This window comes from Sorghum bicolor, chromosome 9 (genome assembly GCF_000003195.3).
Source record: "Sorghum bicolor cultivar BTx623 chromosome 9, Sorghum_bicolor_NCBIv3, whole genome shotgun sequence".
Lineage (NCBI taxonomy): Eukaryota > Viridiplantae > Streptophyta > Magnoliopsida > Poales > Poaceae > Sorghum > Sorghum bicolor.
The window spans coordinates 54733521-54759997 of record NC_012878.2 but is presented as its reverse complement, the minus strand read 5'-3'; the positions used below and the strand labels follow the sequence as shown (position 1 = coordinate 54759997).

The 26477-nt window shown below is 45.2% G+C and overlaps 4 protein-coding genes across 4 annotated transcripts; 1 reads left to right on the top strand and 3 right to left on the bottom strand.

The window, feature by feature from the left end:
- LOC8082972 (O-methyltransferase ZRP4) lies at positions 1398–8290 on the top strand. Its single transcript, XM_002441327.2, has 2 exons — positions 1398–2205; positions 7765–8290. The coding sequence occupies exons 1-2, from the start codon at positions 1438–1440 to the stop codon at positions 8062–8064; spliced, it is 1068 nt and encodes a 355-aa protein (XP_002441372.1). The 5' UTR covers positions 1398–1437; the 3' UTR covers positions 8065–8290.
- Positions 10685–16203, bottom strand: LOC8082971 (auxin response factor 14). The gene is made up of 10 exons (XM_021446955.1): positions 15463–16203; positions 15304–15360; positions 14415–14594; positions 14238–14322; positions 13370–13460; positions 13120–13284; positions 12621–12737; positions 12471–12546; positions 11805–11970; positions 10685–11715 (listed from the first exon to the last, which is right to left on the bottom strand). The coding sequence occupies exons 1-10, from the start codon at positions 15706–15708 to the stop codon at positions 10868–10870; spliced, it is 2031 nt and encodes a 676-aa protein (XP_021302630.1). The 5' UTR covers positions 15709–16203; the 3' UTR covers positions 10685–10867.
- On the bottom strand, positions 18832–21460 carry LOC8082970 (cytochrome P450 71A1). The gene is made up of 2 exons (XM_002440028.2): positions 20426–21460; positions 18832–19615 (listed from the first exon to the last, which is right to left on the bottom strand). The coding sequence occupies exons 1-2, from the start codon at positions 21356–21358 to the stop codon at positions 19001–19003; spliced, it is 1548 nt and encodes a 515-aa protein (XP_002440073.1). The 5' UTR covers positions 21359–21460; the 3' UTR covers positions 18832–19000.
- Positions 24317–26224, bottom strand: LOC8067505 (cytochrome P450 71A1). The gene is made up of 2 exons (XM_002440027.2): positions 25253–26224; positions 24317–25164 (listed from the first exon to the last, which is right to left on the bottom strand). The coding sequence occupies exons 1-2, from the start codon at positions 26186–26188 to the stop codon at positions 24535–24537; spliced, it is 1566 nt and encodes a 521-aa protein (XP_002440072.1). The 5' UTR covers positions 26189–26224; the 3' UTR covers positions 24317–24534.

Here is a 26477-nt window from a genome sequence, read left to right as displayed (position 1 = left end):
GCGGAGAGGCTGCATCGGTAGGGTCCCACCTCTGATGCGTCCCGCGACAACCAGCAGGGCACCACGCCACCAAAGTTTGGCCCCCAACGCCTCACCGCAAGGGAGCTGCCGGGTCCAGACCGCCATGGCCAAGTGTAGGTCGAGGCCGCCTAGATCTAGCTGCCTGGCACACCACGCCGCGTATGCCGGCCGCCGAGCTAGACCCCTACCGGATCCATGGTGGGGCGTCGGATCTGGCCCAAGGGGTCCCGGATCTAAAGCCTAAGCGCGCCGCGGCCAACCAAGCTCGGAACCTAAGGTCGGAGGAAGAGGAGGATGGGAGGGAAGGGGAAGAGAGAAAGGAAAAGGTGCTATGGGGTGGCCTTTTTGGACGCCATAGCTGGCCGCCGCCGCCGCAAGCCAGCGACAGCGGCGGCCTGGGGTGCTCGCCGGCCGACGGGGTGGAGACGGAGGTGGGAAGTCGCCCCTGTGTCGCCCTGTACAGAGAGCGACGCGGGGGGTCGGTCAGAGCCACCGTTTCTTTCCTCACCGTCCTTCCAGCTGTAAATGCTCGAGCAAATCACGCATGTTATTGAGCTCTAGTAGCATCTGCAAAGAAATATGGCCAGCCAAATGCCGTGTCGCGCCCACGCACTCCCAGGCAACACCTCTGCCACAGTCGCCTTCTTCTTTCTTGGCCGCACCGCCTTGTACAGAGACGGCGCAAGGGTCTCCACACATGAGCCGTTGATTCAGCGATCCGTCCAGAATATAGTTGATTCACCATTGCCTAGACCGATGACCGTTGCCGCCCTAAACAGAGCCATTACAGGGTGTTCGTCCGACACCGAAGGTACTCCTCTTCAACGATCTCTCCACCTCCACCGCACACGGAGTGCCACGCCAGCCGTCCAGTCCAGTAGTTAACTAACAGGTCCTCAGTGCTCAGCACCGACGACACTTGTGCCATTGCTGAAGGAACCGTTCTGCCAACCCGTTTAACACATGCAAATAATGTTGCTAAAGAACTAAAAAAATAGTTAAAAGAAAAAAGTTATAACTAAATTAAAAGTGCACATTGCATGCTCAGCTGAAGCTCTGGCACACTACCTGTAAGAGTGCAGTCTACACTCTACAGCCTAAATTCCTTATTATTTTCTAATGAACATATCCTACAGACCCATTAATTAATTCATATCTGACTAGGTATTCTAATCCTAGCTGGGACCCTGTTGGCAGTAATAATTAAGAGGTTTTAGGCTGCATGAGCGAAGATGCTAATCGTGGTTTTGTGTTAGGTGATAATGATGGGATTAGGAACATTAAAAAAAATCCAACCATCATACCTCATGTGTTAGCGATTCCCTGGCATGCCATATTGCCATGTCTATATAAAGAGACTCGTATGCTTTTGCTATCCACCCATCACAAAGGAAAACAGCAACGGTACCTAGCACCATGGCTCTCACCACAAGCACTAACCAAGCTTTGCTCGACGCTCAGCTCGAGCTCTGGAACACCACCTTTTCCCACATCAAGTCCATGGCGCTCAAATCCGCTCTGGACCTCCGTATTGCCGATGCCATCCACAACCATGCCGGCGCCGCCACCGTCCCCGACATAGTGGCGACGGTGAAGCTCCACCCATCCAAGATCCCCTGCTTTCGTCGCCTCATGCGCGTGCTCGCAGCCACCGGCGTCCTCAGCGCCGGGAACCCGTCGGGCAGCAGCACTGAGCTCGTGTATGCGCTCACACCGTTGTCCCGCCTCCTCGTCGGCTCGCATAACCTAGTTCCTATCACTGCCATGATACTCCATCCAAGCTTTGTCTCCCCGTTCCTCGAGCTTGGCACATGGTTCCAGCAGGAGCTACCGGGTCCATGCGTCTTCAAGCAGACGCACGGCCAGACAGTGTGGGAGCAAGCCGCCCGTGACGCATCCTTTGACGCGCTCGTCAACGACGGGATGGTCTCGGACAGCCACTTCATCATGGACATCGTCTTCGAGGAGTGTGCAGATGCCTTTCAGGGGATAAGCTCCTTGGTGGACGTCGGTGGGGGTCTCGGCGCAGCTGCACAGGCCATCTCAAAGGCCTTCCCGGATGTGAAATGTAGCGTTTTGGATTTGGACCACGTTGTCGCCAAGGCTCCGAGTGGCACGGACGTGCAGTATATCGCCGGCGACATGTTTGAGAGCGTTCCACCGGCGAATGCTATGTTCTTCAAGGTATATCTACTGATCTACACTTACTTTCCTGTTACTGCTCGTCTTGATAGATTATTATTTCACTAGTAAAAAAAAAGCTCTACGCTGGCGGTGGAGCATAATTTTTACTGACGGTTTCAACTAAAGAACGTCTGTAGAAATAAGTCGGTTTGCCCGACTCAAAAACTGCTTGTGAAAATCAATTTTCACTGGCGGCAAAACTGCATGTAGTAATCATGTATTTCTATAGGCGGTTCTCGAACCGCCACTAAAAATCATATTTCTACAGATGATTTATTAAAAAACCGCCTGTAGAAATAATTTGAAATTGAATTTTTTGAGCTTTTAAAATGATCTCGTTTGAAAAACCGCCAAAATAAAAGTTGTAGATCTCAAAAAATTCTGAAACTTTATAGTTAATAATTTTTTTCATTCGAAAACTATGTTTGAATTTCTTAAATTTGAAATTCAAATTTTGTAAATGACCTCAGATGGAGAAACTACCAATATAAAAGTTGTAGATCTTAAAAAGTTATAAAACTTTATAGTTGACAACTTTTCCATTTGAATCCATTTAGAGCCTCAAACAATCAATGTATGCTCAATTTAGAATAATATGTGGGGAACTAAACTCTAATATAAATATAATTGAGTGATGGATGGAGTGGTAGAGGAGGTCTTTGATTCAAATCCCACCAGCTGCGTAGCACGTGATTTTACACGAAAAGATGTCTTCTCTGGGATTTTTTTTTCTATTTTTAAAAGCTGATTTTATATTTTCTAGAAAAATATTTCCACTGACAGTTGGCTAAGAGAACCGTCTGTGGAAATCTATTATCTACTAGGGCCTTCTCTAGATTAAAATATTTTTTCTATTTTTAAAAGTCGATTTCATATTTTGTAGAAAAATATTTTTACTGGCGGTTGGCTAAGAGAACCGCCTAGTAAACCGCATGTAAAAATAGATTTTCACATATGGATCTCAGTTAACCGCCGGTGCAAAAATTTATTTCTACTGGCTTCTAGCGCCGGCGGTTACGAAAAACGTCTGTAAAAATATGTTTACAACCACCACTATTGAGATTTTTTCTACCGGTGTTTGTGCTAGTATCTTATTTTCTACCCTAAAGGATGGAACTGTGAAGTAGATATGCATGGCACCGGCACAACGGAAATTAGCGTTGGACATGGGTCGGTAAAAGTTTCAAAATACCGTTGGACGATCAATATAGTCGCTATATCTTTTTTTTTTCAGCCCAAATGTTGATCACTGGTCAGTATATTTTGGTTTACCGTCTAACGAATCTTATTATTTGGGTCCGCCAGTCCGTCAAGCGCATTGAATTGGGCCTGCACGCACATGCTTAGACCAGAGTTGGTGTTCTCTACCTCACTCTCGGGTTTGGAAAAACCCTATTGCCTCTTATTTTTCCCTTCCCGCCGCGACACTGCCTAGTCCCTAAAGATGAGCAACGGGCCGGCCCGGCACGGCCCAGCACGGGTCCGTATGGCCCGCGTGCCATCGGGACGTGCCTCCACATGCCATCGTGCCTGCCTGACGGCCCAGGCACGGCCCGTGGGCCGATTTTCGTGCCGGGCCGGCCCGAAAGGCACGAGGCCCAATAGTGCTTCGGGCCGGCCCATGGCCCAATATATGGAAAACACCAAATTTAATACAGAATTTAACAAAACATAAATACATTACATTCATGTCACATATATTAATACTTCACAATTCACATAACACAATATACTCTCAGATCATATTTTACTTGCCAAAAGTCACAAGTTTCACAAGTCATAGAACCTGATACTTCAAGTTCCACAAATTTCCTGATACCGTGCCGACACCGTGCCTGCTGTTAAAAGCGTGCCGTGCCGTCCAGCAGGCCGAGGGGTCGGCCCAAGCACGGCCCGCAACGTGCTTCGGGCCATGCTCGGGCCGGGCCAAATGACCGTGCTTTAGGCCGTGCCTTCGGCCCGCGGGCTGCATGTTCATCTTTACTGGTCCCCACCGCGATCTTGCATCACTGCTAGGGATGAAAATGGATGGCATAAAAACGAATATCACCGATATCATATTTATTTTTATATTTCTGGTCGAATTCAAATACGAATACGGATAATATCAACCATATCGAATAAGATAGGATTAGATGTCGACGTCATAAATATACGATTTAAATATTCGGATACGGACACAGTATCGGATGTTGAATATTCGAATATGGATACGGACAAATCTGAACCCCTCTAAACGAATACGGTCTCAAATGTGATTGAAAATATCTGTACTGTTCATCTCTGATCACTGCCCACGAGCGTGACCCACGCGCGGCTCCCTGGTGCCCCACCAACGACCGACCGTAGGTCGCTATCAGTAGTACAACAAAGATTTTTAGGAATGTCTTTCTTTTCTATGGCCTTGTTTACTTTCAAAATTTTTTGCAAAATGTGAATAGTAGTATTTTCGTTTGTATTTGACAAATATTATGCAATTATGGACTAACTAGGCTCAAAAGATTCGTCTCGTCAATTCTGACCAAACTGTGCAATTAGTTTTTATTTTCATCTATATTTAATACTCCATGCATACGTCTAAAGATTCGATGTGATGGAAAATCTGAAAAATTTTACAAAATTTTTGCGGAACTAAACAAGGCCTATAAGAGACGGTTAAACTAGCGTGTCGCCTCTAACATTGCCAAGGATCACTATAGCTCTATGATCGTTGCTAAAGATTTATTTTCTAGGACAATTCCGATAAGAGAACTGCAAAATGCTATTTTCAAGGACGATTTCTTATGCCAACCATTTCCCTCTGCAAATGAGTGGATTTTTAGAGGCAGTTTTAAGTCGACTGCTTATGAAAATTGATTTTCAAGGGTGAAAGACTAAGTCAATAGTTCCAGCACAAATAAATTCATATATTTTTAAGTGAAGTCAGATGAAGATAAAATTTGTATTAGAATTATAGAGCTTGACGAGATTTAAAACTTTGTAGTGGATTTTTGTTTGAAATCATTTAGGGCTCCAAATATGTAAATTAAGTCTCAAATTTTTTCATTTCAATTTTTTTATTTTTTTAAATGACTTTGAATGGAGCAATGTCCTATATGAAAGTTGTAGTGCTTGATAAGATCTAAAACTTTGTAGTTAAAAATTTTCTCATTTCAGGTCATTCAAGATTTCAAATATTGATTACAAGATCTATACGTTTTAATATAAAATGGATAGCATTATATAACTTAGCACAATTGACTATGTGGTGTAGTGGTAGGGGATAAAGTGCGCGGAGCAAAAGGTTATGAGTTTGAATCCTAGCGATTGGCTGCACAATACCAAATAATGGCAAAAAATAAATTATACTAGTGGTTAGTTGGTCCTTTAGGCCTTTGGCCACACATTTTTTCCTTATTTTTATTAGACTCTAAATAGTTTTTTTTAATCTGGAAATTATTTTAGGGACGGTTGACATAAGTGAACTCTCTTAAAATCAATTTTAAGGCTCCAAAAATCAATTTTTAGGACTGTTTTAAAACCGCCTCTAAAAATCACTTTATTTTTATATTTGATGGCATTGTAGCGGTTTTTTAAACCTTCTCTGAAAACTGATTTCAAACGCTCTAAAAATCTTTCTGTACTAATATATAACAACTTATACCAACTTTCCGTACCATGGTTTCAACATATCTTATATAATGATCTAGATGGCCAAACAGATAACTCGACCTGTCATGATATGAGCTCTATGAGGCATGGACGGCGCGCCTAAGGTCAGGCTAGCACAGCCCGGTTAATGATAGTGCCATGACATGCTAGCCCACAGGCTCGGCAAGCAACTCAAGCATGATCCTAGGCTATTTACTATTTAGGCCTTGTTTAGTTTCCAAAAAATTTTGCAAAATTTTTCAAATTTTCCGTCACATCGAATCTTTAGATGTATGCATGAAATATTCAATATAGACGAAAATAAAAACTAATTACAAAGTTTGGTCGGAATTGACGAGACGAATCTTTTGAGCCTAGTTAGTCCATGATTGGACAATATTTGTCAAATACAAACGAAATTGGTACTATTCACATTTTTGCAAAATATTTTGCAAGTAAACAAGGCCTAGCCTAGTCGTGCCGGTCGGACTAACTCAGCTAAGTACAAAAGCAAGAAGCACATATTTTATATCAAGAAGTCACTCTTAATATCTACAAGTTATTCCATTAACCACATTCATACTACTCACACGCACAAATTAATCGAGTCGAGCCCAAAAGCCAGAACACATCACTACTGCCACCTCTGCGTGCCAGCCGGGGCCACGACGCCATTGTCAAAGCATGAGGGGAGGAGAAGCTCTTGGAGGTTGCTCGGAGGAGAAGTGAAGAGATCAGAGAGGAAGAAAAGGTGGCGTCGGTAAAGAGAAACGTCTGAGATTATATAGACTTTAATCTAAGAACGGAAGGTTATATATGGAACCGGGTAACATACCGTCCTCATGCCACCATTCAATTGGGCCTTGTCTTCCCATCCAACAAGCCCAAGCATGTCACAAAGCATGGGCCAAGCCGGCCCGAACACAAGTAGGAGCAAGTTGTGCGGTGCTTGCTTGGGTTGGGCAAAAATCCGAGGCCACGTGTTGGCCCATGGCCCCATGCCTTCTAGACAACTATACTTAGAATAACTTTAAGAGTTTAGCTAAAATTAGTAGCTAAATTCTATTGTTTAACTATTTTATAAAATAAAAAACTTCTTAAAAAAAGAAGAAGTCCACAATAGCCTTACTATTTTACCAAATTAGATAGCCAGTGTTCGTGATTGGCTATATATGACCACCGAAAATCAAGGGATAACCAACTTTCTATTTTACAAACCAGATATCACATCTGTTGGAGTCTACTTTTTGTTATGCAAATTCTAAAATAGCCTCCATAACAAAAATAGCCAAGCTCTTGGAGTTGCTCTTAAAGACATAATTAAGGGTGTGTTTGGCAACAAGAAGGCGTTTTAGGTTCACTAGAATCACTTTCAAATGCTACAAAGAGAGAAATGCTTTATGGAGAATCACTTGGAACCAAGTCTTGTTTTTTACTAGTCTAAAGAAATAAAGCTGTTTTTTTCGTTATTCTAGTTCTAGTTCGAGAATTTAGAAGTAATTCTAATCCATCAGAGAAACGTTTAGAAAGGGATTTGAATCTGAAATATTTTTAAGAGAATCTAAACCTGCCAAACGTGCCCTAACTTTGACCTTTCCTATTTTAATGAATTTTTTTCTGTCTTATACTCTTATAGGTACTGAAGTACTAATTACTCCCTACTAAAGCTTTAATTGACATTTGAAGCAAAAAAGTTAAACCACATATACAAATCTAAACCAATGTATAAAACGTCAAATAAATATATAAGACCGGAGGGGGTTTAACCTGTGAGGTAACCAAACAATACCCAAAGGTGCTAAAAGCCGGTTTCTAGGTATCAAATTCGAAGCTATAATTTAGAGCATAAAACTCTAGTACATATGAAAAGAACACGATCAGTTAGTATAATTTTTCTCTCCCTCTCACTTAGCTTTTTCTATGGTTCAGTGGGTTTTGCATGACTGGAGTCACGAGGAGTGTGTCAAGATATTAAAAAATTGCAAAAAAGCTATCCCGCCAAAGGAGGAAGGAGGAAAGGTGATAATTATAGATATTGTGATTGGAGAAGAATCGTCAAACTTGAAGCACAAAGAGACGCAGGCCTTGTTTGATTTATATATCATGCTTGTAAATGGCATTGAGAGAGATGAGCAAGAGTGGAAGAAAATCTTTTTTGAAGCTGGATTTAGTGATTACAAGATATTGCCGGTGTTAGGCGCTCGATCAATCATTTCAGTCTACCCATAAATACCTCGCGAACACACAGTTAAACTGTCTTGGATTGCGTTGGTTTGTAATTTTGAATATGTTTGTTACCTCCAATGTGGTGGTAATTATTCCAATGTCTTGGATTGCGTTGGTTTGTAATTTTGAATATGTTTGTTACCTCCAATGTGGTGGTAATTATATATTCCAATGTACTTGTGTAAAAAACTTTATTGTGCTAATGTTGCTTCCACGTGTCTATCTGCTATTTGTCTGTCTATCTACACCCCTCGGCTATGTAATTCATCTTAGTCAAACTAGGTTTGTAGAAAATTAGTCAAACTAGGTTTGTAGAAAATATTAGCAATATGTACTATATTTATAGATAAGTTTATTATAAAAATCTATTTAGTGCTTCATAATGATACTAATTATGTGTTATAATATTATTTTATATATATTTGTGAAAGTTAAAAATATTTGACTTCTCAAAAAGTGAGAATAACACTTCTTACGGCATGATGAAGGGAGTATTTAACTATATGAAGGGAGTACTCCTTCTGTATAAGATTTAGAAATCGTTTAGAATATTTAGAGAAAAATGATATATACATATTTTTGTGAAAGTATTTTTTGTAACGTCCCGCCTCCACGAGGCCGGGCCCGCTTACATCTGGCAGCTTTTCTAGGCTATAGTCAGTCCCCACAGACCAACACTTCGTCTTTTCTGCACACTTTGTCCTCACTCGCGCGCACCCGGGAAGTACTTCCCGGTCGGTCACCCATCCCTAAATTACTCTAGGCCAAGCACGCTTAACTTTAGAGTTCTTTGGAGATGGGCTCCCGAAAAAGAAGTTGCAACTTGTTAGTATGAGTCTGCTATTAATCCTATTAAGCATTGGGCCGGGTGTTACATCCTCACCCCCTTAAGAGATCGACGTCCTCGTCGATCAACCCCAAGCCAGGAACGTCCCCTCTTGGCCACGTCCGTGCATCCAGTGCCAGCGCATATGCCATGCTGTGTGACCACTCCGGATCCACACCAGCCATGCACACCATGCCACGAGGCCGGGCCCGCTTACATCTGGCAAACGAGGCCGGGCCCGCTTACATCTGGCAGCTTTTCTAGGCTATAGTCAGTCCCCACAGACCAACACTTCGTCTTTTCTGCACACTTTGTCCTCACTCGCGCGCACCCGGGAAGTACTTCCCGGTCGGTCACCCATCCCTAAATTACTCTAGGCCAAGCACGCTTAACTTTAGAGTTCTTTGGAGATGGGCTCCCGGAAAAGAAGTTGCAACTTGTTAGTATGAGTCTGCTATTAATCCTATTAAGCATTGGGCCGGGTGTTACATTTTTCAAGACAAATCTATTCATATAATTTTTCACATTTGCAAATTCAATAATTTAAAAGTTATTATTAATTTTTATTTTTAATGTTTGACTCAAATCTTATCTAAAATGACTTCTATGGAAAAGATATTTTATATTTTACTGCATAGCCGTGTGTATGTTACTGCTGAATAATACTCGGTGGCAGTGAATCATACAAACCATCCGAGCAATATTCACTCCTTGTCTATGAGCATCGATCGATAAAATCACCACAAGAGACAAGTAGTTGACGTGTACATCGTCTAAAAATACATCCATAAATAAAAATAATTACTCCATTCTATAGTTCCGCTAGGCGGCGCCTAGGCGCGATTAGGCACTGGGCGAGGGGTAACCGCCTCGCCTAGAGGGTAGGCGGCATCTAGGCGCTAGGCGGCGCCGAGACGGTCGCAGAGCTGGGCGAGCCACGAAATTTCGCCCCCGCAGGCTGATGGCGCGGCGCGGAGGCGGACGACGCGGCCTTTTGCACGCGCGCGTATGGCTTCGGTCGTGGGAAATAACGCGAAATCCCCGCCACCTCCTCCGTCCTCCTGCTCCACCGCCGGCTGCTACCCCGCCTCAAGGTCAGTTACCTCCCCTGCTCATCTTCTCTCCCCCCGCCGGCAACTCCTCCTCTGCTCATCTCCCCTCCGCCGCCGGCAGCTCCTCCCCTGCTCCACTTCCTCTCCCTTTGCCTGTTCCTCCCATCGCCTAGGGAAACACCTAAAACGCCTAGGCGCGATTACTCCTGCCTAGACGCTAGGCGGAGGGTCACCGCCTAGAATCCACCTAGCGCCTAGCTGAACTTTGCTCCATTCGTCCATAAATAAATGCATATTTCGCTTCTCGGAAAATCAATTTATTTAAAATTTAAATAAAAATATATTAAATAATATCAATATTTATACCTGTGAATAAATATATTATGAAAGTATATTTCATACTCAATCTAATCATACATATTACATATAATAAATATTAGTATATTTTATATATATTTGGTAAAACTTAAAAAATATATAATAAATATTAGTATATTTTGTATATATTTAGTAAAACTTAAACAGATTTGACTTATCGAGAAACGAGATATATATTTATTTGTGGACGGAGGAAGTATTAAATTCTATATCAAATTTAAGAAAATGCACTGTTCTTTTTTATGCTATTTCTTCAACTAGTATGTCAAAATTGTACGTTCTAGTATCTAAGTTCGTTATGATTTTTATTAATCATGAAATTAACTATTCGTTTAACCTAAAGGAAACAGCTGGATGACTGACATAATTTGCCAGTATCACGCATGCCTCTCCCAGAAATCGCATGCATGGATCTTAAGAAAGGATATGTAGCATCAGCATACAATTAAAACTGGAAGTCATACGCTGGACATATTGGTCAAGTCCAACGCGATGAAAATGACTGAAGGATTACATAAATCTAACTACTATAAAACTAAGCACAACAGCATCATATTCCCAAGGGAGCAGCGCAAAGAGCATGCAGAGCACCGGGCGTAGAATGGCCGTGCCCAAGCAAGTCTAGAACCCGGGGAGTCTGCCGATCCGCTTCGTAGTTCCCTTCTTTCCCACCAACTCCCTCTGTTCCAAGGATCTTCTCAGTCAAGGAGAAACCAAAAAGCTTACAGCTGCTTCCCCCGACGCCCCTGTCCACCGATCCAGATTTTGCGATCCTTGCAGGAGCTGAGGCTTCAGTTGTGTCGAGAGGCTCGCTTCCATTTTCGCGCACTCTTTGCTGCTGCGTGGATGGCCATGGTTCAGCTTCTCTCTGTATTGCAATGGATGAGTACCCGCTGCCATATGCTTCTTCACGGTTGGTCAGACCATCTAACTCAGGCTGTGGTACCATGGTTTGGTTAAACATAAGAACAGAAGACGGTGAATGCACTTCTGTTGCTGGCAGATTAAATTGCTGGAGAGCATATCCTTGAGTTGCAGCTGATCTCTGCACATAATCAAATGATCGAACCCTGCCATTCTGTGTGCCAGCACTGAAAGCATCTCTCATGAAGGAAGGGGCTGCCACCTGAGACATTTCTTGACCTTGCAAGACCTCTGAGAATTTGACAGATTCACTGAAGCCTAGGGGCTGGTAAGCAAACCCAGTGGTATTTAGGTGTCCATCATTCATCTTGCAGTTCCACACATCGGCAGAGAATCTCCTTCCATAAGAGCCTTGACATCTGGGGGTATCTGATGAATGAGAGCATGCAGCACCATGAACCCTCACCAATTCTTGACCTTGCAAGACCTGGTGGAAACCTTCAGTTCCCACAGAGTCTGGACGACCATTTCCATCTACATATTTCGTGCAAATAGTTAAGTGGACCTGACTAAAGGAACCTTTTAGCTATGAATCTGTGTTAGTTTCATTCTGTGGAACCTACCTAGAATTGGAGCGTCCAAATTGCCTTGGGGGAAGCACAACTTCATTCGCTTCGAAACACAAGATGAAAGACAGTGAGTAACTGAAACTGAGCTGCCAACTCTCTCGATGTCCCATGGAGATACTCTATTCTGGTGGCTGTACTTGGTATCACCATCCCACTTTACCTGTAAATCATGCAAACAGATGAGAAATTTCAGTTTGAGGAAAGCCAAGTACCCCCATGTCATACATTATAAATATCAACTCAGTTAAACACTAGATCCATTTCTATTTATATTGCGCAGGTGGTTAGATTATAAAATCACTAAGAATCTTTTACACCTTCATCTCAGCATATTTAAGCACAGTTGTGGTTGTGGACCACATTAGATTTGGGTACACAAACCACTCTAGGTTACATTTTTCCTCCCCCACATAGAGATAGCCAGCTTAGGTTCAACCTTAATGATGATCTGATGATCCTACTTCCACCAAAAAAATCAGAAAAGTGGAAGACCAAAGTTTACCAACTTGTTGAGGTTCATTGCAAGCTAGTCGGATTGAATTCAGTGGGTTAATATGATGATTTATTAGAAGGTATCAGTAGAACACCACAATTAAGAACGAGAAGAAAATCTGGCTATGGTTCTATGGGTAGGAAAAATAGGACATCTAAAATGCGTACCAAGAGAGATTTCCATTTTGATCCAGGCCAGCGTATGGGATCAACTTCACTAATACCTGAGATCAATCCAAAGGACCTACAAAAATAGAAGACAATTCAAGACACTGCTGCACATGGAAAAATGATTTCCGAAGTTAAAAGAATGTAGACCTCTCGTTAGCATCTTCATTCTTGCAGCCAACTTTAAATCTGGTTCCAATTGAAAAAGGATAGTTCAAGCCCTTCAAAAACTTGCAATATGGCACAATAAATTCTGATGCACCAATCCTGTTTAAGGACAAAACACTGTCATTAGTTATGTAAAACTATACTAATATACTCGAAGTCAACATTGGTTTTTGGAGGTTGAATGTTCCTTGAAGTTTAGAAATGTGCATGAGTTAAGCAGTACAGACAAATGTGCATTCACAAAATAAAAATACAGCAATAATTCAAAGCATGTCAGGCATCACTAGATGACCTTGGAGGTGCAGAGATCCAAATTTTGAAGACCACTTAACTGGGCTACCCAATAAATTCTGAGAAAGTGAAAAAAGATTACAGAAACTGAATATGAACTTGCAAAGAACTGTATGGTTGTATCTACCCCTGAGCATTTAACAGTGACTAACTAGAATCTAATGAACCTACAGTGCACCAGTAAACAGACCTTGGGTTGAAACAGATGTGAAATATACTTCTATTGTCCAAAGAACTGGCCACAGCAGACAGCATAAGTAGCTTCGAATCAGTACAGTTGACAGCTTCAAGTAGAGCTTCATTTTTCAGTTGAACTGCTCTCCTCACACCCAATCTTAGCTCGCCATCACTACCTCTGTATCAAAAGAATGAACACAAATGAGAACTGGAAACCACTCAAGTTGGTAAGTATAACTTTAGCATATTGCCAACATGCTTACCTCAGAAACAAGACTGCATCCCCTGAGACTAGTTTCTTCTTATTAATAAATGAACTCCATCCAGTTGTCAGAAGATGCCTACGAGGTTGACCTGAAATTGAAGAAAAAGCTTTAGCTCTAATCTAACCCTTTAGGCCTTGTGTTCTGCTCCGAGTTCTGATAAGCATCGACAGATAACAGGGCCAGGTGGAAAAATTATGAGATGTAGCAAACCGTCACAAAGGAAGACAAAAAATGCTTCCGCATGAACCATCAACAGATTCCCTACTCCCTACTTAATACAATTGGCAGTAACTTCTAACTGATAATTAATACTCTTCCCAAATTTCATTTCTTACTTTACTAACCCAATAATTCCTTTCTAAAACAATAGAAAGACTCCTACAGTGCATACATCAGTGATCTAACCAATTGAATACTTACTACAATAAAATGAACTTTTGCTTTGGAAACTGAAACACTTGAACTCCTGAAACACATGAACTCTTTTTAGTCCAACAGTAAGCATACTCCATACTAATGCTCAGCGACGGAGCCAACGGTGGGGCTGGTGGGACTCCAGCCCCCCCTACAGCCATAGAACCCACGTAGCCCCCCTTAGCCCCTCCTACAAATTTTTATCATTGATACTTTTTAAGAAGGGGCTGAAGTTATCTTAAGGTAGCAAAAGCCTCCCCTAAATATTTTCCTAAATTCGTCACTGCTATTGCTGACCCAAATTCATGCACTAGTTCAGGCCCATTCACTTTCCATGTGAAGCATGAAGAAGCATACACTATACTGATGTTGCATTAGCAATTATAAATTCTGATGCAAATTAGACCTTCAATCTAGGAGTACTCCAAAATACTAGACCATGTGTTGGTACCTCTATAGATATGACGGAACCTCCATTTCATGCCATGCAAATCCTTGGCAATAAGCTCTTGGGAAGGCCTAAGCTGCTCATAGTCCTAGAAGAAAAGGATGAAACAGGAACAGGTTAGAGCACCAATTCAACCTAATCTGGGATCAGGAGCAAACTAGTCTGTTCCATGTGTATCACCAATGGTGGAAAGCAGTCCTCTGCAGCCCGCCGAGGAACAGAGAATCCCCCATGAGTGCTTGTATCAGAAGCTGTGAGTGTCTTGCAGAACATGTGCGATGTGAGCTTTTCTCCATCACCATCCTCTTTCTCACCATCCTTCTCTTCAGTTTCACCATCATGGATGTTTCGGCCAAACATCTGGGTCGAAATAAACAATGTTTTTAGAGACCTATGGGAGAAAGTTTTCTTGCTTCCAACCACACAGCATGCAAGATTCCTATTTCATCCATTGCCCGTTACAATGAGGTGCCAAAATAAGCTAGTATGATCAATCCTCCTAGTAGTACAGTACTAATAAACAACTAGTACTACCACCGAGGACGAAGCAATGCCTCCAAAATTAACGAGGGGAGAGAGGGGAGGAGGGACTATTACTACAGTAAACAAGGAGTGATTTGTTACTGTGACTGATCAAATTATCAAGACATAAGTCACCGAAGTTGAACCAAGCATTAATAAGGAAAACATGAAAAGGACTAAAAAAAAGCAATGACAAGGTAATGTTGTCACCGACGCCTAAGCCTCTACCAAAGTACTAGTACTAAGCACTAACTCCGTCTAAATCGATGTGACACTGTACTCAAACCAATCATTTCGAAAAAAAAAACTCCAAATTGGCTAGGTCCTCCACGTTTCGTTTCATTGCCAAAAATATACTCTAGTGATAATATCTACCTGCAACGCTCTGGCAAAATGCAAACTGCCGAAGGAACAGGGAAAGAAGTCAATGGAACAGATACCATATCCAACATCCCCTGTAGAAATCACTCAAACAATTTGGCTGAAATCACAACGCCCACACCGCGAGCAACAAACTTGATAGAAGGGATGTAAGCACGACACTGACCTTATCCTCCGCCACCAGCGCAAGCCGCGCATAGACCTCGTCCGTCGCCGCATCCGCCTGCACGCAGCACGCACACGCACCGGCGTAAGAAACAAAGCATTACCAAACCGCACGCAGCACGCACACGCACACGCACGACGCAAGGTGGGACCAACTCACGCGTAGCTCGACGTCGACGACGCGACACACCACGTGCGGCGGCACGCGCGGCGCCGCCGCAAGGGCCGGCAGCTCCCCACCGTCGCCGCCGGCCGCGAGGTGCGCCTGAGGCAGGTACACCACGGCGCTGCCCCGCCGCGGCAGCGCCACCCCAGCCCCCGCGCACGCGTGCCACAGCTCCCCGCAGCACACCGCGCCCGCCGGCGCCTGCTCGTCCTCCTCCACGCTGTTGAGATCAATCCCCATCTCTCTCTCTCTCTCTCTCCCGCCTACTCCTTCTGGGGTCCGTCCGTCCGTCGGCCTACCCGCGACGAACGGGCACGTTAATGGCAGGCAGGCAGGCAGCAGCAACCTCCGACTCCGAAGCGAAGAAGCGGACGGTGTACAGGTACAGGTGTGGCCGTGAGGGCGATAGAGGCGGGGCAGTTAAATCGGCGGAGGCGGCAGTGGCATTAATGCGCTTGTCCCCCCTGAGCCCTGAGGCGCCGCTCCCGCCGAGGCTGGGCAGTGCCCGTCCCCCACGCCCCTGCGCCAGAGCCAGAGCCCACCACCGCAGCCCCGCAGCGACCACCGCAGCGGCTTCGATGCGTGCGGGCCGCGGTTCCTGTTGCCGCCACGCCCGCTGCGGCAGCACCGGCACTGGCCGTGGCGACTTTATGGTGGGGGCCGGCCGTGGCCGAGGGCGATGGGGCCACCGGGCTTTTGGCTCGGTTCCGGGTGGTTTTGGTGGGGTTTCTGTCCTCGCCTCCTCGGCCGCCGCGGCACGGGCGTCCGTCCGAAGGCGCGGAACCGTTGGTGCCGTGCCGTAACGGCCGCGGGACGGGACTGTTGCCGCACAGGGAGGCCCGGCCCCGGTCTCCTCGTCTCGCCGCCTCGGGCGTCGGGACCAGCTAGAAACCGAAGAAAAGGTGGCTTTTCCCTCCCCGTTCGCTCGCTTGCGACTGCGGTTTGGTGCTTTTTGCGTCGTTTGTGTGCGCTGCTTTCGCGAATACGGCCCCCGGCGGGCAGCGTCGCGCTCCCGGAAAGGCGGAGGAGGTTTTTGCTTCGTTTTACCGGCAGATTGCCTTTTTTTCCCCTGATGAATGAATGGTGGGTAGATTTGCCTTTTTGGCAAATGGAATCTATTATTTGTCTTTTGCCCTGGAGAACGCAAATGCGTGATCCAGTGGTCTCAATTTATAATAATTGTCATCAAAGCGAACAGCAGGTAATTGGTGGAGTAGTTACATGTGTCTTTCATACGGGAACGACTGGATGAGAGTGCCTGGAACCTAGTTACCTGTAAATCGGACTGTTGGCTCATAGTACTAGTAGATTTACAGGCCAAACTTAACCAAAATTTTTGACGAGTTAAACAAGGTCCACTCGGACTAGATTCCCTTCTAGTCCTTCCGTCCTAAAAAAATATTGTTTTAGAGTTTTAGACATTTATTTAATCATTTATCTTATTTATTTTTTATATAAATATTATATATTATTTTACGATTTATTTTATCATTACAGACATTTTACTAATAATTTATTTATTTTATAATTTTAAAAAAATAAATAAAAGAACGGTCAAATATGATGTCTAAAAATGAAAAACATCACTTTTTTTAAACTGAGGGAGTACTTTTCTCATAATTCCTCCATACTTATAAAGAAAGTCGTTTTAAAAAAAATTTAGGTAAAACATTAAAAATATAATTATAAATAACTTTTAAGTTGTTGAATTTAGAAATGTAAAAATCATATAAGTAAATTTAAATTAAAAAATACTCTCATGAAAATATATGTGTCATCTTTTGATAAATATTTTTATAAAAGCAAGGTAAGCCCGTCTTGTCCGGAACACGGCGACCCGACCGCAAAATCGCCCGTCTACCGCGCCGCCGTCGACCAGCACGGCGCATCAAAGCGAAGCCCAAGGCCAACGCGATGCTCTTCACGGCGAAGGCCATAAAAGCGGCGTCACCTCGCGTCGCTTTTGTGGCGACCGCACGGTCAGCCGGTGCCGGTCCGCCTGCCTTCGCAGACGCAGCGCTGCGTGCGCCTGTGCCACGGCCGGGGCCAGCAGCCGAGCAGAGCAGCGGCTCGCCCGGGCGCCCGGACGCAGTGCTTTTTTTTCCGCTCGCCCGGCGTCCATTCGCCCGGGACAGGACACAGGAGAAAAAAAAAGACCTTTGCCGTGCGGGCGAGTTCCTTTCTGGTGGGGCGCGTCGCGTCAGACGACATGACGGCACGCAGCAGCCCGGCCGCGCGGCTTTCACGGGGGGCGGTGTCGCTTGCTGCTGCTGCTGCTGTGGAGTACGGAGTATGAACTGTGCTGCGCTCTCTGCTTTTTTCCAGGAGTGCGCGCTGCGTCCAGCCGTCTTTTGCTCGGCTCTGACCTCTGCTCTTCTTGTCTCCCCTGCCTGCCTGCGCCATGGCGACGTTCACGTGGCGTGGCCCGCCACGTGATACGAGTGACACGACCGCTTTTACTCCCTCACTGGCGGCTGCGGCTCCTGTCGACCGGTCAATGCAACAGTGCTCCTGCCTCGGCGACCGTGACCGATACTGTAGTCGTGCTCAGTGATGTGACGCTGGAAGGGGCACGTCGGGCTTTTGGTTCTGGGGCCGTCAAGGCGTGAACCGTGAAATACCTGTGGCCTGTGGTGCGTTCCCACAGCGAGCCAGGGAGTTCCGGCCTTCCGGGACCCCCTTCATGCTGTATGAACGTCAGGAGCTGGGCCGCTTGATGGGCTTCCAAGCTGGGCCGGGACAGGAGCAGCGGAATAAAAGCCCTTACTTCTTAGTACAGGCCTAATGAGATCCATCTTCTAATATGTTGCTAACAAGTGGTTGACATCTTAGCACTTGCTACTTTTAGCAGCTCTAAGTCTGCTACTGGAAGTAATAGTTAGTAGTCTCCTAACTAATCATTAATAATTGATCTATTAGCATGTATTTGTACTTTCGATCCACCAGTAACAGCTGTGGAACAAACCGGTTCAATGATTTTTTTTTTAGCCGAGAGAACCTTCTTCATGCAGCAACCCTTGTCCACGCCGGCCCATCACACATGACCAACTTTTTCTATTTTTTTTAAGTCTTTTTTTTTTGTCTCCTCGAACTAGTGTTCAGAAATCCTCCCCTCAGCCTAGGTAGATGGAGATTTGATCTAGCAAGGAAGATAGATGGAGATTTAATCTGGGCTCTTCATTTTAGATCTAAGGGCAAAACAACCAGATGATGGGTTCCCTTTTAAATCACTTTTGACTTCTAGACAAATTGTATTTTTTTACATATATATGTTGGTCTTTCAGATGAAAAGAAAGCTTTAACTGAGATGAATTCTTATATGATCAATTTTCTTAATGATGATTTGCAGTTGTGGTTAAATTCTTAATTCCACCTTCTGGATCGTCACATCATACTTATTCTCATATGCAAGTACTCCAATTACAAGGATTTTCTTGATCATTCTCACGGTATAGGGAGGAGACCGTAGACCTGATTTTTACCCAAAACAAACACACACTCATACATGGTAAGTTCTGTGTCTCCCCATGGTTCATGCTTGCGGTGTTTTCGATACAAGGGTCAAGGGATACTTAAGACCAGGTGAAAGGCCACTCGACTCCACGACTTCAAACGACTCAAGGTCCTGATCATCTGGTAACTCCCAGTCAAAATGATGCAACAAATTTGCTAGCGCAAGCTCCGCGAGGCGCGTCCCAAAGCCAATGCCAGGGCATCCTCTCCTCCCAGCACCGAACGGGATGAATCGGAAGTCTTTACCACTGTAGTCAAAGTTTGTAGTATGCACAAACCTCTCTGGCCTGAATGTATCTGCATTCTCCCATGACTCTTCGTCTCTGCCAATCGCCCACGCGTTGATGAGGACCCGGGTCTTGGCTGGGATATCGTAGCCGTGCAGCTTGGTGTCCTGGACTGCCTCGCGAGGGACAAGCATTGGCACTGGCGCATGCAACCGTAGAGCTTCTTTGATGGCAGCCTGTGGCCGTGTCATTGTACTCAGTAGCTCCTCTGTGACTCGTCCATGTTCCCCTACAACTTGTCGCACCTCGGCTTGTGTTTTCTCCATCTCCTTTGGGTTCTTCACTAGCTCGGCCATTGTCCACTCCATCGTTTTGGCAATTGTATCAGTGCCTGCTAGGAAGAGGTCCTGCATAATAAATTTGCATCAATGTGTGTTAGCGACGAATAGTACCGTGCTTACTACTCAATCTGTCGTTAATTCTGTGATTTTTTTTCCGGGGTCAGTGAACGAAGTTTATTGGAAGTCTTCTGTAAAATTGTATCATTATCCAAAAGAAAACGACAATCTGAGGTAGCCATATTGTGCTGTACCATTATTATCCAAAAGAAAAACTGTGACAAACCGAGGTAGCCATATCAGTGTGGTGGATGCAAGGAGGCCGTCGGTCACCACCGCAGACAGAGAGAGAGAGCATGAAGGGGATAAGTACGGGCGGTATGTGGCGGGCCGGGCTTAGGCCTTGTTTAGTTTCAAAAAAATTTGCATAATAAGTACTGTAACACTTTCATTTGTATTTTAACAAATATTGTCCAATCATAAACTAATTAGATTTAAAAAATTCGTCTCGCAAATTACAAGTAAACTGTGCAATTAGTTATTTCTTTTACTTATATTTAATACTCCATATATATATATGTGTCGCAAGGAATTTGAAAAATTTAGCAAAATTTTTTAAGAACTAAACAAGGTCTTAAGGTTTTTTGACTGAACAACAAGGCTTTAAGGTTGTAGCGTACGTATTCTTATTTTAGCATTTTCGATAGACTACTATACTGATTAGACTAACGTCGTGTTTTTTACTTTTGCTTTTTGAGAGCTTACCTTTTACGGTTAGATAGACAGGTATAAATTCCATTATCCTAAGAAAACTATAGAGAATAGTCATCAAGATCAATAAAATGTGTATCAGTGAAAGAAGAACCCTTAATGGCTTACAGCGATGAGTCCCTTGACATCAGTCCTGTCAAGGTTTAAGCCAGCGCCGCCGTGCTTCACTGCCAAGAGCAAGTCGTCGAGGAGGTCATCGGCGTCCCCGCGCCCGCTGCTCTTCTCGTGCTCCTGGAGCGCAGACTCAAGAACGGCGTCAAGCTTCCTCGCCGTCCTCTTTGTCCTTGCGTCGAGTCCCGTCGCCCAGTCCACCCAGCGGAGGCACGGGAACACGTCGCTCACCGCGATCGTCCCCAGCAGTTGGCTGGTCTCCATCATCATCGCACGGACCGCTTCGGGCTCCATGCCTCCGAGCTTGCTCCCGAACGCTGCCTTGGAGATGACAGTGTAGGTTAAGCTGATGAACAACTCACTCACATTGACCCCTCGTCGGCGCTTTCCATCGCCGTCGTCGTCCGCATGGGCGCTAGCGGCAGCGCGGATCCGGTCCACGAAGGACGCGACCGCCTCTTCCCGGAGCGCGCGGAAGGAATCGACCCGCTTCGCGCTGAGGAGGTGCACGACGGCGATGCGGCGCAGCTGGCGCCACCGCTCGCCGTAGGCGCTGAAGCCAACGTCCCGGCAGCCGTAAAGGAGGCCACGCGCCGTGTGCTGCTGCGGGCGGCTGCAGAAGACGTGGTCTTGGGCCTTGAGCACCTCCTCGGCCATGGAGGCCGATGAGACCACGAGAGTGGGTACGGAACCTAGGTGGAGGAGGAAAAGCGGGCCGTGGCGCCGCGCTAGCTCCAGCAGTGTCCGGTGGTGGTGGCTCCGGCCGAGCTGGTGAAGGTTGCCGATGATGGGCAGCGCCGGAGGGGAAGGCGGCAGTACTCGGCTGCCATCTTTGCGGCCTGACCTGAAGCTTCTTACGATGACGAAGCAGGAAACCGCGAGGATGACAGAGAGAAGCAGATTAGAGTAGTCGAGCTGAACGGGAGCCATCGATAAGACACACGAGCATATAGCGATGATTAGTGGCGGAGCTCAGGAGTCAGGAGTCACCGAGTATTTTAACATCCTTAAATGAAATTAGATTATGCTAGCTTTAAGGACGATCGCATGCATTTTGGGCCACATGAGACTATCTCCAACAATTGTTACCCAAAATAGTAGTGCTACAGGTAAAAAGTTCCATACTTATTTTTAGTCTTCTCCAACAACAAGACCTAAAAGACAACACTCTCTGCAAATAGGTCTCAAGGAGAGAGGATACCCAAATTTTGGTTATGCCTCTCCTGATATTCAAAATGGGTCTTATGTATGGATACTATGTTGGAAGCTATAGGTATTGTGTTTGAGACCCATTTTAGATTTAGGCTTCCAAATAGGTCTCCTATTACAGACAGCTGAAGAGGACACATGCAAAAAAAGGGACGGGCGCTGTAGCCTGTATGTAGACACTCAAGAGATAAGACATGAGTGAATGATACAGTACAACAACCTTCTCTGTCAATGAAATATGCATAATCTCGTGCCCCTTCGTTCCAAGAAAAGAAGAAGAAGAGTTGATAGTACAACACTAGAAGCGAAGCACACCGCGACAACCACATTGCTATATTTGAGAAATGATGAGATCCGCATATAAGATTTCAATGTTTCGCACTAAGGCCCTTTTTAGTTTGCCACCTAAAACTTTTTCATCTATCCCATCAAATCTTTGAACACATGCATGGAACATTAAATGTACATAAAAAATAAACTATTTACACTGTTTAGTTGAAAATCGCGAGACAAATCTTTTAAGCCTAATTATTCTATGATTAGCCTTAAGTGCTACATTAATCTATATGTGCTAATGTCAGATTAATTATGCTTAATAGATTTGTCTTGCAGTTTTCTAACGAGCTATGTAATTTATGTTTTTATTATTTTCTAAAAAACCCCTCCCGAACGATAGCCAAAACACAACAAACGAGTCTTTTTCGGACCAGAACCTTCATGCAGCTACGAGACTAGAGGTGGGATTTGGATCTTGTGTCGTCCCAGCATGTGGCACAGATCTCTCGTGTTTCACGCCTCGTTGAGTTCACTTTGAAATTCAAAAAGTTATTAAAATTTCCCGTCACATCGAATCTTGCGGCACATGCATGAAGCATTAAATATAGACAAAAACAAAAACTAATTACACAGTTTGTCTGTACATCATGAGACGAATCTTTTGATCCTAGTTAGTTTATAATTGGACAATATTTGTCAAATAAAAACGAAAGTACTACAGTAGCGAAATCCGAAATTTTTTCGGAACTAAACAATGCCTCAATAATACTGTTTTTGGATTGTAACCTAGACACGTCGGGTCGTGCCGTTTTGGCACAAGATAAGTCATTGCTTCAGTCTATATCACCTGTTGTGTTGTTCCGATCCAAGCACTGTGCTCTTGCTCATATTGCCAACTCTCCAGCTCAGTGGACCATCCTACTGATATTGCCAACTCCAGCTCAGTGGACCTCTTGCCCGCCGGCCCATTACGCACACTGTCAACCTGGTTTTTTTAGTGAAAAAGTCTTTTCTTCTTCTAATATTTGAACTAGATTTTTCTTTAGAATTATACAGTAAAACATAGATGCGCATAATATACACGTATTCTCACCCTTATAAATACATATATATATATATATATATATATATATATATATATATATATATATGTAAGCCATACTCTATGAGCACAACGGAGCCGGTACATCTCGAGACACTACCGGAGAGCCGGCCTTTGCCGTGTGCTCGTCTGTTTGCTATGAGCAACACACGGCAAAGGCTGGATTTGCCGTGTGCCCAACCCACGCACACGACAAACGTCAGGCACACGGTATATCTGGCCTTTGGTGTGTGTTGCACACGGCAAATACCAGACACACGGCAAACTCAAATCTTTGTCGTGACTCCGTGATCAACACACGGCAAAAACATGGCACACGGAAAAAGCTAACCCCACGGCAAAAACAGACCACAACGTCACTCCTGTCTCGCTCCTAGACTACTCTACCGTGGCATTGTAGCTCTTGCATGTGTCCTCACGGCCGCGGTCAGCTGCCGCCCCTAGTTGAGAAGGAGCAGCCGAGCAGGGGTGCCGGGGTGGGGACGAAGAGGGGTGCCATTGCGTCACAACGGGGAAGGAACATCCAAGCAGGGCGTCCCTCCGCGGTAGCAGGAGGAGGGAAGGAGGAGGGCGTGTAGGGAGGCGCGAATGCATGAGCGTGATGCGTGACTGTGCCCCTACACGAGCCGCGAGGAAAGGCTGGTGGTTGGTGGTGGCTAGGAGGGAGGAGTGGACTGGGGAGGTTGTATATATATCAAGACCTGTTAGGCTTGGGTTGGGCATTTTCTTTCTGATATACTAGGCCTCATGGGTTACTTCGTTTATTTTGGTTAACTGAGCTCAAGAACCGAATTAACCTATCATATTTTGGTTAGTTAGAATTGGGAACTGAATTAGTAACCGACATATTCAGTTTCACTTAGTTCATTTTCAGTTATTTTGGTTCAGTTTTTGATTTTTGGTTATTTGTGTCCAAGGTTAATGATAGCAACAAGAGCAGAGTGGATATGGGAAAGGGAGCAAGGTGGAGACTACTATGGGAGTAGAGCAGAGAAAGGGAGGGTAGGTGACGGTCTGGGGCTACCATTAGCTAGGAGTGGCCCCCTTTGTCATTAAGGGTGCGAGTGTGACCTGACTAGGGAGAGAAGAGAGGAGCATCACCGTAGTCTTTGTTGTTGTTTTTTATAAAAACAAGAGGTGTTGCCGAACTTTATTGAAATGTAAAAGCATACAAAGTTCACCAGAAACATCATAAGAAACAAAGAAAGAAAGAAATTAAGTAAAAGTACACAAAGATGTCTTACAGTCTCTTTTTAGAAAGAAAGCCTTTGTTGTTGCAAGGAGAAGAGAGAGAATCAGAGTGGGACAAAGGGGACTTGGATTCTTATGAGGCCTATCTTACAGTTTATTTTAGCCTGCAACATTGATAACTAATACCTGCTCATGTGAAACTCATCTATAAGGACCACTTGGTCCATATGTATTGCTCATGTCTTATTAGAACTTATATAAAACCATGTATACACTTATAAGTAGTCTGTATCGATCTCTCCCTTTACCTTTCTTACACAAGTAGTACCTATTGCAGTTGTGGAGGTTCATGCATATGTAAGGGTTTCGCGACAAGGGTCAACGCAGACTTAAGAGCTGGCGATAGGCCACTAGACTCGACAACTTGAAATGACTCGACGTCCTGGCCCTCTGGCAGCTCCCAATGAAAATGGTATAGCAAATTGGCCAGTGCAAGCTCCGCGAGTCGCGTTGCAAAGGCAATGCCAGGGCATCCCCTCCTCCCAGCGCCAAAAGGTATGAATCGAAAGCCTTTGCAACTGTAGTCACTGGCATCATGCACAAACCTCTCTGGCAGGAACTCCTCAGCATTCTCCCAAGACTGGCTGTCCCTGCCAATCGCCCATGCATTGATGATGACTCGAGTCTTGGCAGGGATGTCGTAGCCGTGGAGTTTAGTGTCTTGGATCGTTTCATGGGGGACTAGCAGCGGCACCGGTGGATGTAACCGCATGGCTTCTTTCAGAGACGCCTGCAGTCTGCTCATCCTCCCTAGCTGCTCCTCTAGGACTCCTTGTGGCCCAGCAACTTGCCTCACCTCCTCTTGAACTTTGGCCATCTCTCTTGGGTTCTTGATTAGCAGTGCCATTGCCCACTCTATCGCCTTGGAAGTTGTATCGATTCCTCCTACAAACAAGTCCTGCAATGCAATATGAAGTTTATATCAGTATATACAAATCATTGAAAGTTTGTTTGTACAAATTAGCTCTAAAATCCTTATGACTTACTAGGACGAGTCCCTTGACATCAACCCTATCCAGCATAAACCCCTCGCCACCCTCCTTTTTGACCACCGAAAGCAAGTCATCGAGCAGGTCACCAGCCTCGCCGTTATTTTCCGAGCTATTCTCGTGCGCCTGAAGTGTTCTTTCAAGAACGCCGTCAAGCTTGCTTGCAGTCCTCTTTATACTTGCGTCGAGACCCATCGCCCAGTCCACCCACTGGAGACGTGGGAACATGTCGCTCACCGCCACCGTTTCGAGCAGATCAGATTCCTCTTTCATCATCGCGCGCAGACTTTTGGGATCCATGCCCCCAAGCTTGTTCCCAAACACCGCCTTCGAGACGACAGTATAGGTTAAGCTGACGATAAGCTCACTTACGTTGATTCCTCGGCGAGTGCTGCCGCTTTGGTCCTCCATGTCCATGGCACTCGCGGCGCGGATCCGGGCCACCAACGACGCGACCTCCTCTGCCCGGAGAGCACGCAAGGAGTCGACCCGCTTGACGCTGAGGAGGTGCACGACGGCGATGCGGCGAAGCTGGCGCCACCGCTCTCCGTAGGGGCTGAAGCCGACATCCCTGCAATCGTACAAGATGCCGCGGGCCGTGCGCTGCTGCGGACGGCCACAGAAGACGTGGTCCTGTTTCTTGAGCACCTCCTCGGCCATGGAAGCCGAGGAAATCACCACAGTGGGCACGGTCCCTAGCCGGAGGAGAAAGATGTCGCCGTGCTGCTTTGCGAGAGCCTGCAGCTTCCGGTGGTGGTGTCCCCGGGCGAGCTGGTGGATATTGCCGATGATGGGTAGACCAGGAGGCGAAGGCGGCAGCACTCGGCCAATGTCGTTGTGGCCTGATCGGAGGCGTCTAATGATGACGAAACATGAAGCCACGAGAAGTAGGAAGAGGGCCAGAAGGTCCGTGCCGAGCTGAGGGGGAGCCATGAGTCCCAACCAAGGAAGACAGAAGGAACTACGCTTGTAGTGCTGTTGAGTAAGGCTGGCCTTGTTTAGTTGCCAGAATGAAAAAATTTCGGCTACTGTAGCATTTTCGTTTGTTTGTGGCAAATATTATTCAATTATAAACTAACTAGACTCGAAAGATTCATCTTGTGATTTACAGATAAATTGTGTAATTAGTTTTTGTTTTTGATCATATTTAATACTTCATGTATGTGCCGTAAGATTCGATGTGACGAGGAATCTTAAAAAAATTTTGGTTTTTGGAGTGAAC

Bases quoted from the DNA above. Each gene is read 5' to 3' on its own strand.
- LOC8082972 (XM_002441327.2), top strand. From the start codon at position 1,438: ATGGCTCTCACCACAAGCACTAACCAAGCTTTGCTCGACGCTCAGCTC. The intron at 2,206-7,764 runs GTATATCTACTG...TCTATGGTTCAG, and splicing joins CGAATGCTATGTTCTTCAAG to TGGGTTTTGCATGACTGGAG.
- LOC8082971 (XM_021446955.1), bottom strand. From the start codon at position 15,708: ATGGGGATTGATCTCAACAGCGTGGAGGAGGACGAGCAGGCGCCGGCG. The intron at 13,461-14,237 runs GTACCAACACAT...CTTCAATTTCAG, and splicing joins GTTCCGTCATATCTATAGAG to GTCAACCTCGTAGGCATCTT. The intron at 11,971-12,470 runs GTACGCATTTTA...CATGATTTACAG, and splicing joins CAAAATGGAAATCTCTCTTG to GTAAAGTGGGATGGTGATAC.
- LOC8082970 (XM_002440028.2), bottom strand. From the start codon at position 21,358: ATGGCTCCCGTTCAGCTCGACTACTCTAATCTGCTTCTCTCTGTCATC. The intron at 19,616-20,425 runs GTAAGCCATTAA...TTTATTATGCAG, and splicing joins ATGTCAAGGGACTCATCGCT to GACCTCTTCCTAGCAGGCAC.
- LOC8067505 (XM_002440027.2), bottom strand. From the start codon at position 26,188: ATGGCTCCCCCTCAGCTCGGCACGGACCTTCTGGCCCTCTTCCTACTT. The intron at 25,165-25,252 runs GTAAGTCATAAG...ATTGCATTGCAG, and splicing joins ATGTCAAGGGACTCGTCCTA to GACTTGTTTGTAGGAGGAAT.